Here is an 18637-nt window from a genome sequence, read left to right as displayed (position 1 = left end):
TAGTGCTAGCCACTAGCGGGAGAGATAGGGAAAGGTTGGAAATAGCAGGATGCAGGAGGATCAGAGGTGTGACCCGGATGTGGCGGTAACATGGCCATTGGGACCTGAGAGATGCAGCTGGAGTCGCCAGGAGAAGGTAAGCTACCACTGGGCCACCAGCAAATATATGTCGACATTTCATCCCTGTCTACATTATGACATTGTTCTCAACCCCATAATTTAAACGCATTCAAGTGACAGATCATTTACTTTATATTAACTGAGGATAGCCACAGAAGCACCACTGTTTCCCATTTATGTTGCGATCTTATATGAAAAAAATAGCAATTTGATACCTATCGGTAATTCCTTTTCTCCTAGTCCGTAGTGGATACTGGGGTCTTGTACTTTAGTACCACTGGAATAGATTGTGTCCACTGGAGCCTGGCACTTAAAAACTTTTAGTGTGTGTATGTGTGTGCTGGCTCCTCCCCTCTATGCCCCTCCTACCAGACTCAGTCTAGGAAAACTGTGCCCGAGGAGATGGACATACCATGAGAGAAGAACAATACAACTGCGGTGAGGCAACAAGCCAACACACAACCATGAACGTAAGGAGGACGTTAACCAGAACAGAGGGTAGCAACACCAACCTAACTCGGATAGCACGGCTATCCCAACAACATAAGGGGACCACAACGCCGGTCCAACCAAATACTTACACAGGTAAGCAGGAACGAATCACTAAGGCAGGCGCCCAGTATACACTACGGACTAGGAGAAAAGGAATTACCGGTAGGTATCAAATTCCTATTTTCTCTTACGTCCTAGTGGATACTGGGGTCTTGTACTTTAGTACCATGGGGAAGTCCCAAAGCTCCCAAACAGGTGGGAGAGTGCTGAGACCCCTGTAAAACCGCCTGACCAAACTGAAGGTCATCCTTGGCCAAGGTATCCAACCAATAGAACTTAACAAACGTGTCTGAACCAGACCAAGTCGCAGCTCGGCACAACTGTAGGGCCAATACAGGAAGAGCCCACTGACCTCGTTGAGTGGGCCTGAATAGATGTCGGCAAAGACAGAGCCGCCGAAACATAGGCCTGTTGAATGGTCAACCGGAGCCAACGAGCAATAGATTGCTTAGAAGCTGGCTGACCAATTTTAGGAGGCATCATAAAAGGACAAACAACGAGTCAGCTTCCCGATGATGGGCCGTCCTTTTGATATAAATCTTCAGAGCCCTGACCACATCCAAGGATTCAGGACCAACGGAAGTGTCAGACAACATCGGAACCACAATAGGCTGATTCACATGAAAAGCTGACACCACTTTCTGCAAAAACTGAGGACGGGTCCTAAGTTCCGCCCTGTCTGCATGAAAAATCAAATAAAGGCTCTTACAGGATGAGGCCCCTTATTCAGAGACACATCTGGAAGATGCCAAAGTCAATAACATCACCGTCTTCCAGGTGGCAAAATTTCAACTCCACCCTATGTAAGGGTTCAAACCAATCCAATTGGAGAAAGGACAGAACCACATTGAGGTCCCACGGAGCTGTGGGAGGTACAAAGGGCGGTTACATATGCAGAACACCCTTCAGGAAAGTCTGCACTTCAGGCTACATGGCTAGTTGTTTCTGGAAGAAAATAGAGAGCGACAAAATATGGACTTTGATGGAGCCTAAACGTAGGCCCATATCCACTCCAGCTTGCAGGAAAAGTAGAAAACGACCAATTCTAAATTCCACGGGAGAAACCTTCCTACTTTCACACCAGGAAACATACTTTTTCCAGATACGATGATAATGTTTCAACATAACCATCTTCCTGGCCTGGACCATCGTGGAAATAACCCGGGAGGGAAGACCCTTTCTTGCTAGAATCTCCCTCTCAGCTTCCAAACCGTCAAACGTAGCCGCTGTAAGTCTGGAGAGACGAACGGACCTTGCTGAAGAAGATCATCTTGGAGTGGCAAAGGCCAGGGATCCTCCAAAGCCATGACAAGGAGATCCGAGTACCACGCCCGTTGAGGCCAATCCGGGGCAATTAGAATTGCCAGAATGCTTTTCCTTCTTAGCCTTTTTAGCACCCTTGGGATCAGTGGTAGAGGAGGGAACAGGTACACAAACTGGTACGTCCATGGTGTCGTCAGCGCATCCACTGCTACAGCCTGTGGATACCTCGTTCTGGAACAGTAATGGCATAGCTTCTTGTTGAGACGAGAAGCCATCAGATCTACCTACGTACAGCCCAACCGGTGAATTCACTGTTGAAACACCTGGGGATGTAGGCCCCATTCCCCCGGATGGAGGTCGTGCCTGCTGAGGAAGTCTGCTTCCCAGTTGTCCACTCCTGGAATGAATATGGCTGAGATGACCCTTGCATTGGCCTCCGCCCAGAGGAGGATTTTTGACACCTCTCACATCGCCGCTCTGCTTCTTGTTCCTCCTTGTCGGTTTTTGTGCGCCACCGCCGTGGCGTTGTCCGATTGAACCTGGATCGCCTGACCCTTCAGGAGATGGGAGGCTTGTAGAAGAGCATTGTAAACTGCCCTGAGTTCCAGGATGTTTATCGGTAAATCCGATTCCTGAACTGACCATAACCCTTGGAACTGGGCCCCTTGGGTCACCTTTCCCCAACCCTGGAGGCTGGCATCCGTTGTCAGTAGAATCCATGAGTCGATATTGAAACTTCTGCCCACTACCAGGTGAGGAATTTGAAGCCACCATAATAGAGAAATCCGGGCTTTCGGAGATAGCGTCACTTCCTGATGCATATGCAGGTGAGAACTTGACCATTTGTCCAGCAGATACAGCTGAAACAGTCGGGCATGAAACCTGCTGTATTGGATTGCCTCATAAGCAGCCACCATCTTGCCCAGTAATTTGATGCAAAGATGTATAGACACCCTGCGAGGACTGAGTACCAAGCGGACCATAGCCTGGATAGTCAAGGCCTTGTCCATCGGGAGAAACACCTTTTGAGATACCGTATCCAGTATCATTCCCAGGAACTGAAGACGTTGGGTCGGTTCAAGGTGAGATTTCAGAAAATTTAGGATCCACCCATGATCCGTGAGTAGGCGAGTAGTCAGATTGATGCTGTGTGTCAGGAATCAGCATTCAGTGATGTCTCACTTACCGGTGTGCTGGTGTGCAGGCCTCCGGAGGTCACGGCCCCAGTCTGCGGCTGTATGAACATCCTGTCTGCGGAGCGCAGTACCCACTATTGTGGTGAATCCCTGAAGTCCATTCTGCGGGTGCCCTCCTGTGTACCGGCCATTTGCACAGCATTGGCGCCGCCATGACACTTGCGCTGTGATTGCTCACATGATCCAAGTATCCAATGACTGCTGACGAGGGCGTATAAATCCAGAGCATTGGATCAGTCTCATGACCTTGGACAATGCGTCGCATTGCTGCATAGCGTCTCCTGGTTCCAGTTTCCAATATCAAGTTTCCAATCTCCAGTTTCCAACCTCCAGTTTCCAGTTCCAATCTCCAGTCTCCAATCTCCTGTTTCCAGTGTTCTCCTATTTCTGGCATCTCCAAGTGATCTCCCGGTTCCAGTATTCCTGTGGCACTACAGGTCCCAGCATTTACTTCAGCTCCAACTTCTGCTACAGTCAGCCTCCACCTTTTGCAGTAAGAGACTTTCTGCAGGTGCTATTCATTATCTTCACCTGTGTATGGTTAACTTGCATTCAGCATTGTGCTATGAAATCTGGCACTTTATACAACCACTTCATATGTGTTTCCAGTTGTCTCCTGCTTAACCTTGTTTGGTTGTGGACTTTGCATTAAAAACTGACTGTGTGGAGTATCGTTGCTGGTTTCCAAACCAACTGTGGGAGTGATCACCATCTGATTGCTATACTAGTTTCCAGACTAGTTCAATGCCTGTATTTCATTGCCTAATTACTGCACTGGTTTCCAGACCAGTTTCCAGACCTGTGACTGTTTAATCATCGTTGTCAGCATTTCATGAACCATCCATCTCAAGTTATCATCTGCTTCAATTACTGTATATACTCGTGAGCATATAATAAACATCATTGCGCACATGCGCAGGAATCTCTTACAGCCTCCTCGGTTTCTCCATCGCACCACCACTGACCCACTAATGCCCCCTCCGGGGACAGACATAACCACAGATCTGACAATGTGCAGTAGACGCTCCCTGGATACAGCCTTTATTAGGAGAACGTCCAAATAGGGGACTATGTTCACACCCATAATGCGCAGCTGCAGCATCATCCCCGCCATGACCTTGGTGAAGACCCTTGGAGCTGTGGATAATCCAAAGGGTAAGGCCTGAAACTGGTCGTCCAAGATGGCGAACCTGAGGTAAGCCTGATGAGGGGGCCACATGGGAATGTGTAGCTAAGCATCCTTGACATCCAGAGACACCAGGAACTCCCCCTCATCCAGAGCAGATACCACCACCCTCAGAGACTCCATCTTGAATTTGAACACCCGCAGATACGAGTTGAGAGACTTCAGACTCAAGATGGGGCGCACCGAACCGTCTGGCTTGGGAACGACAAAAAGACTGGAGTGAAAACCCCTGTTGCGTAACGTTGGAGGTACAGGAACTGCCACCCCTCTCTGCAAAAGTTTTTGAATAGCCCCTTGTAAGGTAACTTTTGCTGCGGGAAAAGCTGGTAAGCCCGACTTGAAAAATCTGAGAGGAGGGAGTGTTTGAAATTCTAGCCGGTATCCGTGGGAAACGAGGTCCCACATCCAAGGATCCCGGCAAGACTCCGCCCACATGTGTGCGAAGTGTTGAAGGCGAGCACCCACCTGAAAGTCACCTTGCTGCTGGGGCCAACCGCCACGCGGAAGGCTTAGCGGCAGGGGATCCAGTGGTCTGGTCCAGGGAGACGGCAGGTGCAGCTTTACGGGACTTACCACGAGCTCCTCTGGAAGTGGTGGAGACCGCTCGGCCCCTGTCTCTGAACCTTGCCAAACGAAAGGACTGCAAGGAGGGTCCGGTGTAAGAACGTCCAGCCGGTGGCGCAGCCGACGGCAGATAGGTAGACTTACCCGAGGTTGCTTGGGAGATCCACTTATTTAATTTGTCTCCAAACAAGGCATCACCTGTAAAGGGAAGATTTTCTACACCATTTTTGGAATCTGCGTCCGCCGCCCATTGACGTAACCACACAGCTCTTCGTGCTGAGACAGCCATAGCAGTAGTGCGGCCATTTATATTACACAATCCTTAATAGCCTCGCTCATAAAATTTGCAGCATCCTGTATATGTTGCAACGGAGTAATGACCTCATCCTGGGGTAAAGAGTCTAAACCAGTGATGGCTAACCTTGACACTCCAGCTGTTGTTGAACTACACATCCCAGCATGCCCTGCATCAGTTTTAGCATGGCCAAATAACAAAACTGTAGCAGGGCATGCTGGGATATGTAGTTCAACAACAGCTGGAGTGTCAAGGTTAGCCATCACTGGTCTAAACCATCAATAACATTATCAGACCACTTTACCACAGCCCTGGAGATCCACCCACAAACTATTGTGGGGCGCTGTGCTGCGCCTGCTGCCATATAAATTGCCTTGAGCGTCAGCTGGCTCCTTCAGGGATACAGCCCCGGTGACAGGTAGTACCAATTTCTTAGACAGTCTGGATACAGATGTATCGACCGACGGAGGGTTTTCCCAGACCTTTCTATCCTCAGACGGAAGGGGAAAGGTAGATAAAAACCCCTGAGGAATCTTACATTTTTTTATCAGGGTTTAACCAGGCCTCCCTGGCCAGGGAGTTTAACTCTTTAGACATCGGAAAGGTAGCTGAACTCCTGGATCTAACATTAAAGTATAACTCCTCATCTGGTTCCGCCTCCTGATCTGGTATGTGGAGGACCTCCCTTACAGCAAAAATGAGAGCCTCCACCCCAGGGGACAGAGAGCTGTCCTCGTCCATATCATCATCATCCACATCTGGCTAATCAGAGTCAGAATCAGACTGGAAATCCTGTGGCAGTGAGCGTTTATGGGAAGCCACTAGAGGGGGCTGAGAAGCCTTCCTGGAATCTGCTGCCTTAGTCACACAATCAATGGAGTGTTTCAACACCTGTCTCTCTCTTTTAGCTGCAGCTACAGTAGTTCAGAATTTACATTTTGAATCATGCTCTTAAAGCTATCTAACCAGTCAGGTGCCTGTGAGCTGGGCCCCTGAGGAGATAAGGAACATTGCTCACACATGAGTGACACCGCTGAAGAAGGGGTAGAATTACAATCAGCACACATAACCAAGTCCACAGACATTATGCCGCCCCCTTGTCCAACACCCCACACAGACCCTAGAGAGCCCTTGCAGTGACACTGAGGAGCGGACCCAGCACACAGAACACAGCAGCACAATGTGTGAAAATAAGTGTATGCAATATCAGTGCAGTGGCGGTACCGCTGGCGTGCTTCCCCCTGACTATGACCCCCAGGTACCAGTTTAAACCGTCTGTAACAGTGTGGGTCCTGGAGGAGCAGCGTGCATGCAGCCTTGATGATCCGCAGCATCAGGAAATGGCGCATTCCCGCCGCTGGTCCCGCTCCTGGAAGCCCCGCCCCTTGCAATGGCGCGTGGTCCCTCACAAGATTATACTGGCCACAAGTGTAAAACACTTCAGAAATGTCTTCTACAGCCCACACAAAGCCTTAGATGACAGTGAGCACTGCGGGGCTCATAGCACTGAGCCAATTCCGTCAGCAGCGGGCACCGCAGCTCCGGGCCCGTGACCACCACGTGACATGCCGCCAAACTGCTAACCGGGGCCCCGGTGTAACACTCACCGCACCTGGTCTTCGGCATCTGTTAGAGGATGGCAGCTAGCTGCTGGTGTGGGCACACATACTGACGATGAGTGATCAGCACCTCAGGAGCTCAGTGTCCTGTCAGCTGGGATTACGAACCATTAACCCTAAGGAGGTTGGTTCGGTCCCCCCTCTAAGTCCCACAAAGCAGGCAGTCTGTCTGCCAAGCAGAGCTACCTGACAATAAAAACTAAATTAAATTTAAAGGGAAAATCTCTGGAGCTCCAGAGAAATGCACCCGGTTCCTTGGGCACATTTTTCTAAACTGAGTCTGGTAGGAGGGGCATAGAGGGGAGAAGCCAGCCCACACATACACACACTAAAAGTTTTAAAGTGTCAGGCTCCAGTGGACCCGATCTATGCCCTCATGGTACTAAAGTACAAGACCCCAGTATCCACTTGGACGTAAGAGAAAAAAATAATTCAAACTAATAACCAACAACCAGCTGACGAAGAAGAAGAAGAAGAAGGTGGCTTTGGGTCCATGACTAGAAGACACGTGCTTCTAAAAGCCACATATCTAGCACTACAGAATCAAATATTTCACCATTCCTGATCATATTGTCAACTGATTAATAAATTTACATCTGATCATATTTAACCTATCGCTACACTCTGCCTTTCTACAATTAGGTTCAAAGGAATTGGATCCTAAGACTGGATTTGGAACCACGTGGCCAGCTTTACCAGTATCAGTGTTGCTATACTCTGTAGTATGCTCTGAATGCAGATACGGGGGGACTTACCAAACATGATACAATATTCGGATTCCCCATTTAGCTGCTCTTGGTTTAGGTCTGCAGGATATAACTTCACGTAGCCTCCACCACAGTCGATTGCCTGCTCGTGTTTGACAGTGAACTGAATGACCAATGACTGATTCTCATTGCTGATTGGATCAAACCGAGCGGACAGAGCATAATATTTCCAGCCTTGGGTGGTCTGTATACCTGGGGGAATATCACTGAGAATTAAAGACTCTTCATAAGGGAATATTACAAGAACATGGGAAAGTCAGCTTTAGTTCATTTTAAAGCCACACAACCTGTCCCCTAAAGCTGTTACCATTGTCTACCATATATGTGTAATTAGCATAACATATGTATCTGGCAATTATTTATTTCCAGTAAGTGGCAGGTTCTTATAACTAAGGGGGGTGGATTGTAAAGCTAACATTTAGGGCTTAGCATGGTATTATACTATGAACACCATAGTTTTCCCACACCAAGGTGAAATATAAGCCTCATTACTGTGCTGTTGGGAGACCAAAGTCTTTCCTGTATCTAACCCTCAGTCTGTTGACCCATACCCCTCCTCACATCATGGCACTGCCACATGGAGGCCTCTCACACCAACATATTCACACAAGTAGTACATGTTGTTCATCCAAATCACTGTGATAAATCTTTTATAATGAAGATATGAAATCATTTAAGCCAGTGGTTCTCAAACTGTGTAGCTAGGCACCCTGGGGTGCCTCAGGACCAAGGGCGTAGCTACCATAGGTGCAGGCAGTGCAGCTGCTATGGGGCCCAGAGCTGAGAGGGGCCCACCTTCCCTGTCAAAGTTACATGTGTGTTATACATTTTTCGCCATTGGATGGTACGTAGGGGTCCTTTCAAATTTTTTCCTTGGGGCCTGCAATATATCTAGGTATGCCCCTTGACCTGCTTATTGTAGTGTGGTATAAAATGAACTATAAGAAATTTTAATGTTATATAATATGAACCAGGGCACTGTAATGAGGCACAATATGAACGGGAAGCACTATATACCATAATGTGAATTGGGGGTACTGTACGGCATAATGTGTACTGGCAGCTCTGAAATGTGACATGCAGTAGGGTGAACTTAAGCACTTCTATGATTCATAAAATAAACTAGGACACTACTGTGGGGCATAACATTGAATAAAGCTCTGCTGTGGTTCAGAAAATGAACTAGGGCACTATTATAGGGCATAAAATTAACAACTGCTGCAGAGATGTGTCTCTCTAGAAGCATTGGGACGGGGGCCCCTTCAAAATGTTGCTATAGGGCCCAGAAATTTCTGGCTACGCCCTTGCTCAGGACACTTGCAGGGGTGCCTTGGATTGGTGGTCCAGGACAAATTAAAATTATTTATGGTCAATGTATTAGGCAATACCAGTGCTGGTAGCTGTCAATCATAAAATATGTGGACAAACAGAAGCAAAACTTGTCCTTCACCGCACAATTAAACCTAAGGATGATATATAAACACAATTTACTTAATTTAATATTTTTTTCTAAAGAATTTAGCCAAATATGTATTTTTACAAAAGCTTTCAGCACAATGACTGAATAAATAAATAATTTTTAATGATTTTTATGTGGTGTTTTAATTTTTTTATTTGATATTAGAGATTGTCCTTTTAGCAGGTCACAGATCTAGGGGAGAAGTTAATTCGGACTTAGGTCTGCAAAGGCAGAGCCGGCCCTAACCAATATGATGCCCTAGGCAAGATTTTGGCTGGTGCCCCCTAGCACCGCCGCTAGTTCTGCAGGAAATGCCTGGCATGAGTCAGCTAGCAGCTCTGCTAACGTCGGGCGCCTTTTGTTTATGAAAATGCATCTTATTTGCATTACTATGTGGCTAGGATGCACAAGCAGCTTCTGCTGATTAAAATGATATGCAGCATGTCTATATTCTGTGTGCGACTGCGGCTGTATCTGCATACGAAATGCTACATTACAGTGATTTCCAGGAATACACGCAACGTAGCATTTCGTATGCAGATACAGCCGCAATCACACACAGAATATAGGCATGCCGCATATAATTTTGATCAGCAGAAGCTGCTGGTGCCCCTAAGCATACCAAAATGCACTAGGCATTTGCCTAGTTTGCCTATGCCTAAGGCTGGCTCTGTGCAAAGGGCACTAAGGGGGGGTGGGAGTGAGGGAAGCAAGTACTAATTACCTGGGTCAAGGGCATGTTTGAGGGCCTGGCAGGGTACTGGCTTAGCTGCTATGGGGCACAAATGCTCCCCTTCACAGTGCGCCCAATATATTTTCAGAGGGGGCGTAGTCATGCCTCCCAGATTTGTCCATGGTCTCCACAGTATCACCCTGATCAGCCGAATGTCCCAGCAGCCTTGTATATATGGAGGCACTGACTGTTTCAGGAGTTAGGAAGGAATAAATTACCTATGAGAAGTACTATCCACTATCGGGCTGATACAGAGGTGGACTCTATTGTACGTAAGTACTAAAGAACAAATGTTCAGGGTGTGTCACCTTGAATACATTATAGATACGCCACTGAGTACAAGGGCAAAATCATACAGTGAAATCATTATAAATCAACATGAGATACAGGTATTAAATAGGAGCAATCAGTGACCACGTGCCTGTGACAGAAGGGAACAGTCACGCACTGCAAGTGGGTACTCACTGGAGACCAGGATAGTGCAGGGTGAAAAGAGGGCCCTGCTCATGACAACTTACAGTCTAGGAGAGTGGGGAACTACCGTGAGGTGAACAGGGAAGGGGTGAGAATGGAGGACAGCGGGGGAGTGGGAGAGGAACGTGCTTGTCCTAAATGTCCTAAAACAGGGAGACTCCTTCCTAGAAATCTGCATAAGAAGCTGAGGGTTTTCCAATGTACCATAAATGCCTACCTTTGTCTTTCTCTGGATCACCAAAGAAGTTGCCCGCTGTCAGCTGCCACTTGCCATAATCAGATTTGTTTTTGGATTCAACCCACCTTTTCTGCCATTCATCTACAAACAACATAAAATTACTACAGAAATAGATGAGGTGTTTGCAGAGTGAATACAATTGTCATGAGTAGTCTGCATAGAGATGTACTGTAGTGTACCAAATAAAGGTTTTGCTGCAGAACATGAAATAGTATCAGTAGTGATGACCTATGTGATTGGAAGCCGTGGAAACAACTCTGTGACCAATCAGGGTACACATTTGTGTGGTAGTACAGAAATAAAGGTGTATAAGTGCTGAGACACATACGTAAAATATTCCTCGGGTTTTGTAAAAAAAAAGTATGTTAAATATAAGTCTTTTCTACTGACTTTCTACTGCTCATGTACAGTATTTGCTGCTGGACTTCACTGATGATGTGTATATCAATGTTGGGAAATACAGTGCAACCGGAAATTAATCACAACACTTCACTTTTTCCACATTTTGTTATGTTACAGCCTTTTTCCAAAATGGAATAAATTATTTCCCCCCCCTCAAAAGTCTACACACAATACCCCATAACGACAACATGAAAAAAGTTTTTGCAGATTTTTGCCAATTTTGTTACAAATAAAAAACTAAGAAATCACATGTACATAAGTATTCACAGACTTTGCCATGAAGCTCAAAATTGAGCTCAGGTGCATCCTGTTTCCACTGATCAACCTTGGGAAGTTCTTACAGCTTAATTGGAGTCCATCTGTGGTAAATTCAGTTGATTGGACATGATTTGGAAAGGCACATACCTGCCTACATAAGGTGGTAAACATGGTGGTGGCAGCATCACGCTGTGGGGATGTTTTTCAGTGGCAGGAACTGGGAGACTAGTCAGGATAGAGGGAAAGATGAATGCAGCAATGTACAGAGACTTCCTGGATGAAAACCTGCTCCAGAGCGCTCTTGACCTTAGACTGGGGCGATGGTTCATCTTTCAGCAGGACAACGACCCTAAGCACACAGCCAAGATATCAAAGGAGTGGCTTTAGGACAACTCTGGGAATGTCCTTGAGTGGCCCAGCCAAAGCCCAGACTTGAATCCGACTGAACATCTCTGGAGAGATCTGAAAATGGCTGTGCACCGACGCTCCTCATCCTACCTGATGGAGCTTGAGAGGTGCTGCAAACAGGAATGGGTAAAACTGCCCAAAGATAGGTGTGCCAAGCTTGTGGCATCATATTCAAAGACTTGAGGCTGTAATTGCTGCCAAAGATGTATCAACAAAGTATTGATCAAAGGCTGTGAATACTTATGTACATGTGATTTCTTACAGGCCCTACACACATGCCGATATTCTGAAAGATATGAACGATCTCGTTCATAAATGAACGAGAACTCGTTCATATCTTTCAGTGTGGAGACTCCAGCGATGAACGATGCGCGGCCCCGCGCTCGTTCATCGCTGATCTCCCGTCGGCTGTGCATGCAGGCCAATATGGACGATCTCGTCCATATTTGCCTGCACTTCAATGCAGCCGGGTGACGGGGGGAGTGAAGAAACTTCACTCACCCCGTCACTGCCCCCCCGCCGCCGGGTTGCTCGTCGGCCGTATCGGCCATCGGGCACCTCGGCGGCGCATCGCCGAGTGTGTAGGGCCCCTTAGTTTTTATATTCAATAAATTTGCAAAAATCTCAATCTTGTCATTATGGGGAATTGTGTGTAGCATTTTGATGGAAAAAATTAATGTATTCAATTTTGGAATAAGGCTGTAACATAACAAAATGTGGAAAAAGTGAAGCGCTGTGAATACTTTCCGTATGCACTGTAGGTGGCCTTAAGTTTTATGTGGCCTTCAAGACACTGACCTTAAGCTTCCCAGATCACAATATTCTCACTTATGATATAAATGTGCCAGAATGTTACATTCAATGAGCCGATAATGGAATGGTGGCAGGGTTTTTAAGTTAGGAGTGGGGTAAGATATAATTTCATTTTGGCGCCCCTTAATTGGTGAATGTCGGCCCCCAATGGGTAGCTGGACTTACACTTATCTATCTATCTATCTATCTATCTATCTATCTAGTGGCGCTTCTACAAAGGAGGGGGCCCGTGTGCACCTCCGGGTGGGCCCCCTCCTCTGAACGGCGCCATTTGGGTGGCGAGTTCCGCCGTGATCGTTGCACCTGCTGCTGGACTCCTGTAAGGTAAGTATTAAAATGGGTGTAGAGTGTGCGGTGTGGGCCCCCTCTAGACCCAGGGGCCCGTGTGCACCACCCATTATAGAAACGCCAATGTATCTATCTATCCATCTATCTATTCAGGGTAATATTAACAGAGGAGGAGTCCCGTGTTCATCCTTCTATCTATATATTCTATATATTCAGGGGCGTATTAACAGAGGAGGAGGCCCGTGTTCATCCTTCTATCTATATATTCTATATATTCAGGGGCGTATTAACAGAGGAGGAGGCCCGTGTTCATCCTTCTATCTATATATTCTATATATTCAGGGGCGTATTAACAGAGGAGGAGGCCCGTGTGCATCCTCCTCCGTCAGGTCCCGCCATCCCCCCCTAGAGGGGCACAGACTCTATTGCGCACGTGCAAATCTACAGAGAAATGGCGCTGCTGCCATTTTCTCAAGATTTAATTATTGAGCATGCGCAACTCTCCAGAAAAAAATTACCGCTGCCCCATTTACGGGAGAATTGTAGAGAGATGCTGCCAGGGGACACTGTAGAGGTATTTAAAAATGGGTGAAGGGTGCACCCATTCTAGAAATGTCACTATACCTATTTCTATCTATCTATCTATTTAAAAAAACAAAAACATTTTTTTTTGGGGGGGGGGGGGGGGGGGGGTTGAAGGGGGAGCTGATGGGGAAAGAGAGGACAAAGGTGCTGACAGCCATGCCGGGCCCAGGTACTGGGGAGGGGGCGTGGGGAGAGAGGCTGCTGAGGCAGCAGTCTGTCCTCTTTCTCCCTGCACCCAAATGGCCGCATGTTGTCTACAATGGGGAAGGGAAGGGGGGGAGAAGGGCCTGGGTCCCCCTCCCCGCCGGGCTCCTCCAACAGAACCGGGTCCGGGTAAAGAATTTCCCACCCCGTTCTTGGCACCACTCAGAGGGGCGGTACATATGAATAGGGAGGAGTCAGTGAAGTGTGCAGGGCTGGTCCCAGAGGAGGGGTCAGCCCTCAATAAATAGCTACACACTGTAGTGGTTGGATCTGGGTGTAGGATGGAGGAGGGCCCTGAAGGCGGGTGGAGAAAGGCTGTGGGGTGGGAGGAGGTAGAGCAGCCTGCGCCCTGTGACCAGGCTCCAAAAACGGGGCTGCGGTGCCAATATTGCTTTTTAATGTGTGTGCTCCAACTGCTCAATTTAAGTATTTAATCTATTAATAGGCTCCCAACCCTCCTTCCCATCCCACTAAACTATCCCTAATGCATTAACACTAAAGAGCAGACAGGATGGGCCATGTGGATCTTATATGCTGTATCTCTGTGTGTATGGTGTATTGTAAAAAAGTATATGTGAATCCAATGTTTCTGTAAGTGCAGCATATACCTGGTGAGAACATCTCCTCTAATTGAAATGAGCACTGTGAATAGGGGTTGTGTGATGCCTGTGCAGCAGTCACAGAAAGGGTTAACCTCTGCAGCTTGTCACTCAAATTACATTGTTGCTCTTTTATTTTTGCAGAGCTGGGAACTGTAACCCACTGACCAGCTGCAATAATGACTCTTATACATAACACTGCCAACACTTCTATATTCCTGTATAGTGGATGTAATTGTCAGTAAATGTCCCTGAGTGCTGCGCCGCACTAGTGGTGGAAGTAAGCACCAGATGTGGAAGTACCGGAGACAATGGAGTCGGTTGCCACTGGTCTTCTGCTCTGAAGGGGCACCTTCTCCATTGCCTCTGGTTACTTCAATCACTGTGAGCCAGAGATTGAGAGCGAAGAGCAGCTCTAAATCCATGTAAGAAGGGGCGGGGTTTGGCGGCAGTGTTAAGCAGAGTTCCGTCCCCTGACAGCCTGGTTCCAGCCTTCAGAGCAAACCACCCCCTCCCATTCCCCTCCGCTGTACGTGAGATCCGGGAGGAGGGAGCACCAGCAGTCCTGTGCTGTATCCTGTCGCACTGCCGGCAGCGATAGGTGCAATGGCTGATAAAGGATTGCTGGAATCAGCGTTCCGTGCTATCATTATTAGGAGAGGTGCTGCAGCCCGCCGCCATGGTGTGCCTCATTGTGCTGTTTGGGAGTAAGTAGGAGGGAATGGGGAGTATGTGGGTCTCTAGGGGCGTCTGAGCGGGCGGCATCCCATGCAGGGAACTCGCTACTGTGTGCAGCCCAGGAATCTATGAGACATGTAATAAGTGTACCAATCTGTTGTGTCCCGCTAAAAGATACAAAGGGGGTTGAGACAGATTTATTATATAGGAAATAGGAGAAAGTTGCTATATACAGTAAATAATATTATAATGAGTGTGTATAAGTGGCTGTGAATGTGCATATGAAGTTTTGTGTGCATATGTGGCTGTGAGTGTGCATATGTAGGTATGTAGGTGTGTGTGTGTGTTTGTGCATGTGTGGTTGTGTTTGTGCATATGTGGCAGTGGGCATGTGTGGTTGTGTGTGTGCATATGCGGCTGTGTGCATGTGTGGTTGTGTGTGTGCATATGTGGCTCTGAGTGTGCAAATGTGGTTGTGTGTGTGCATATGCTGCTCTATGTGTATATATGTGGCTGAGTGTGAATATGTAGTTCTGTGTGTGCATTTGTAATTGTGTGCATATATGGCTGTGAGTGTGGGTATGTGGCTGAGTGTGGATAAGTGGTTGTGTGTATCTGTGGCTGTGTTTGTGAGTGTGTGTGTATATGTGGTTGTGTGTATGTGCATATGTGGCTGTGAGTGTGATATGTGGCTATAAATGTGTATATATAGTTGTGTGTGTGCATATGTGGTTATGGGTGTGCATATGTGGCTGTGCGTGTATGCACATATGTCTGTGTCTGTGTATGTGTATATGCATATGTGGCTACGTGTGTTGGTGGTGAAAGTGTGTGTGTGTGTGTGGGGGGGGGCACCCTTAGCCTCGCAGCAGCTTTGCATTTGCAGTCCCTAGTAATACAAATGCAGGAGGAGGTGCATACCACCTCCTCTCTGCATACCACCTCCTCTCTAAACCACCTCCTCCCTGCATACCACCTCCTCTCTTCATACCACCTCCTCTCTGCATACCACCTCCTCCCTGCATACCACCTCCTCCCTGCATACCACCTCCTCTCTGCATACCACCTCCTCCCTGCATACCACCTCCTCCCTGCATACCACCTCCTCCCTGCATAGCACCTCCTCCCTGCATACCACCTCCTCTCTGCATACCACCTCCTCCCTGCATACCACCTCCTCCCACCTCCTCCCTGCATACCACCTCCTCTCTGCATACCACCTCCTCTCTGCATACCACCTCCTCCCTGCATACCACCTCCTCTCTGCATACCACCTCCTCCCTGCATACCACCTCCTCTCTGCATACCACCTCCTCCCTGCATACCACCTCCACCCTGCATACCACCTCCTCCCTGCATACCACCTCCTCTCTGCATACCACCTCCTCTCTGCATACCACCTCCTCCCTGCATACCACCTCCTCTCTATACCACCTCCTCCCTGCATACCACCTCCTCTCTGCATACCACCTCCTCTCTATACCACCTCCTCCCTGCATACCACCTCCTCTCTGCATACCACCACCTCCCCCCTGCATACCACCTCCTCTCTGCATACCACCTCCTCCCTGCATACCACCTCCTCCCTGCATACCACCTCCTCTCCGCATACCACCTCCTCCCTGCATACCACCTCCTCCCTGCATACCACCTCCTCTCTTCATACCACCTCCTCTCTTCATACCACCTCCTCTCTGCATACCACCTCCTCCCTGCATACCACCTCCTCTCTATACCACCTCCTCCCTGCATACCACCTAATCCCACCTCCTCCCTGCATACCACCTCCTCCCTGCATACCACCTCCTCCCTGCATACCACCTCCTCCCTGCATACCACCTCCTCTCTGCATACCACCTCCTCCCTGCATACCACCTCCTCTCTGCATACCACACCTCCCTGCATTTGTGATGCATTCGCATATCAGGTGAACGTCTGAGAGGGCAGGCTGAGCAGCTTACTCAGCTTTGCCATTGCAGTACAACTTGCAGGGTCAAGGAAACTGCATTTTGCGACGCAGTCCTTGGCCTCACCTCTCCTGCAAAACGGGGGCGACACGCCACAGTTTTCCTGAACGCTGGCTGTCCCCACCCCGTCCCTGCCCACGAACTTCTCTGCCTGTCAATCAAGCAAAGGCACTCGTATATCCGCGCCGCAGCTGCAGAACCCGTTCTGCACATGTGCAGGACTCGAACATCGGGGAAATGCAGTTAGGATCACATCAACGATCCTTACTGAATTAGCCCCAGAGATCGTTGCTGCATGGAGATCCATTCAGGTCCGACTAGTTGGGGCAGGCATGACCGGGACCTGCCAGTGTCAGGGGCTGCATCGAAAAATAATATGATTATATTTTAATATTATACTGTAGTAATTGGCAAAATATCTAACGTTTACTTGAAGGCTGCTTGTTTCAGCTTTTATTTAGCGGCAGAGAAGGAATAATAAACACAAGCTCTTACCCCCATCTTCAAACTGTTCGCGAAAATATATAATGGGGTCTGCAGACACAACCAGTACAGCAGCTGCCAAAACCAAGCACCACCTCATGTCTAGAAAGGGGAGATCTAGATTCCAGTTGTCAACAAATGGTGCTGTAAGGAGACAAAAGAAATTGGGGTGAAAGTGCAGCCACAATCCTCACACAGTGGAAGCAGCCATTTTGTGCATCATGCCTTAGTGAAGTCACTAGTCACTATGGAATTAACGGGGTGAATATTGGTCCTGCCTACAAAATGGCTGCCTCCATTCAAATGAAAAGGAAATCATATGCTAAAATACTATGGGGGTCATTCCGAGTTGAATGCTCGCTGACGTTTTTCACAGCGCAGCGATCAGGTCTCTACTGCGTATGCGTATGCACCACAATGTGCAGGCGCGTCGTACGGGTACACAGCGGATCGTTGCTGAGCTATGGATTTAACAAAGAATCAATTCGCACGGGTGATCGTAAGGAGATTGACAGGAAGAAGGCGTTTGTGGGTGGCAACTAACCGTTTTCTGGGAGTGTTTGTAAAAACGCAGGCGTGTCCAAGCGTTTGCTGAGCGGGTGTCTGACGTCAATTCCGGGACCAAAAAGACTGAAGTGATCGCAAGGGCTGAGTAAGTCCAGACCTACTCAGAAACTGCACAAAATGTTTTTTGCACAGCTCGGCTGCACAGGCGTTCGCACACTTGCAAAGCGAAAATACACTCCCCCGTGGGCGGCGATTATCCGTTTGCACGGCTGCTAAAAGTGTGTAAGGAGCTGCACTAGCGGAAGCCATCAGCCGAGTCCCAGTGTCCCACCGATGGAGTGATGTATGAGCGGATGCACAGTGGCTGGACCGGCAGGAAGCCAAGCAGTGAGTAAAGAAAACCAGGCCTCCTTTTTCAGGCATCCAATCAGGGAGGATCAGAGAGCAGTGTGCCACGCCCCCTTTGGATCCGTCCCTGCATCTGCTTCTATCACAGTCCTGCCCCTGCCACTGAGGCAAAGTTAGCGATGTCTCATCGCCTTGTTTTTTTCCATGGGCTTTTCCTGACAGCGCCCGTGGCCCCGCCCCCTGCTTAATACAGTTTGTAGTTGTCAGTGGGAGGCAGCGCTCTCGCTGCCTCCCATTCAGTTATGGCTAGGATTTTTTGCAGCAAAAATGATTACAATAATACAAAGAAGTTAGTCATAACACAGAATCTGTGTTATAAATATCTTCTTTGTATTATTGTAATCATCAGATCGGAATATGACAGGGGAGGCACTGCCTCCCATGCTTCCCCTGACTGCACGTCCTTGACTTAATTAGCACCTTAGTCAATTTTATTAAACCATGTGTCCTGAGCCATGGATATACCTAAAACCTGGACCGTTGGGTTGGCTTGAGGACCATGTTTGAGAACCTCGGCTTTGCTCGTTATTGGTACATAGGTCAGGGTTTCCGATATTATGTGTGCCCCTCT

General features: G+C 48.1%; 1 protein-coding gene across 2 annotated transcripts in view; it reads right to left on the bottom strand.

The window, feature by feature from the left end:
• LOC134957561 (calreticulin-like) overlaps positions 1 to 18637 on the bottom strand; it is an 82639-nt gene that overhangs the window by 61030 nt on the left and 2972 nt on the right. For both annotated transcript variants that reach the window (XM_063939549.1, XM_063939550.1), the window contains exons 2-4: positions 17164 to 17295; positions 10446 to 10547; positions 7551 to 7754 (exon numbers count right to left, since the gene is read on the bottom strand). In XM_063939549.1, coding sequence (XP_063795619.1) covers positions 7551 to 7754; positions 10446 to 10547; positions 17164 to 17251 — 394 coding nt within the window. In that variant the 5' untranslated portion in view covers positions 17252 to 17295. The remainder of the gene's footprint in view (positions 1 to 7550; positions 7755 to 10445; positions 10548 to 17163; positions 17296 to 18637) is intronic.

This window comes from Pseudophryne corroboree, chromosome 9 (genome assembly GCF_028390025.1).
Source record: "Pseudophryne corroboree isolate aPseCor3 chromosome 9, aPseCor3.hap2, whole genome shotgun sequence".
In the NCBI taxonomy this organism is placed as follows: domain Eukaryota; kingdom Metazoa; phylum Chordata; class Amphibia; order Anura; family Myobatrachidae; genus Pseudophryne; species Pseudophryne corroboree.
Note: the sequence above shows the minus strand (reverse complement) of the source record. Positions and strands in the feature narration are given on the sequence as shown.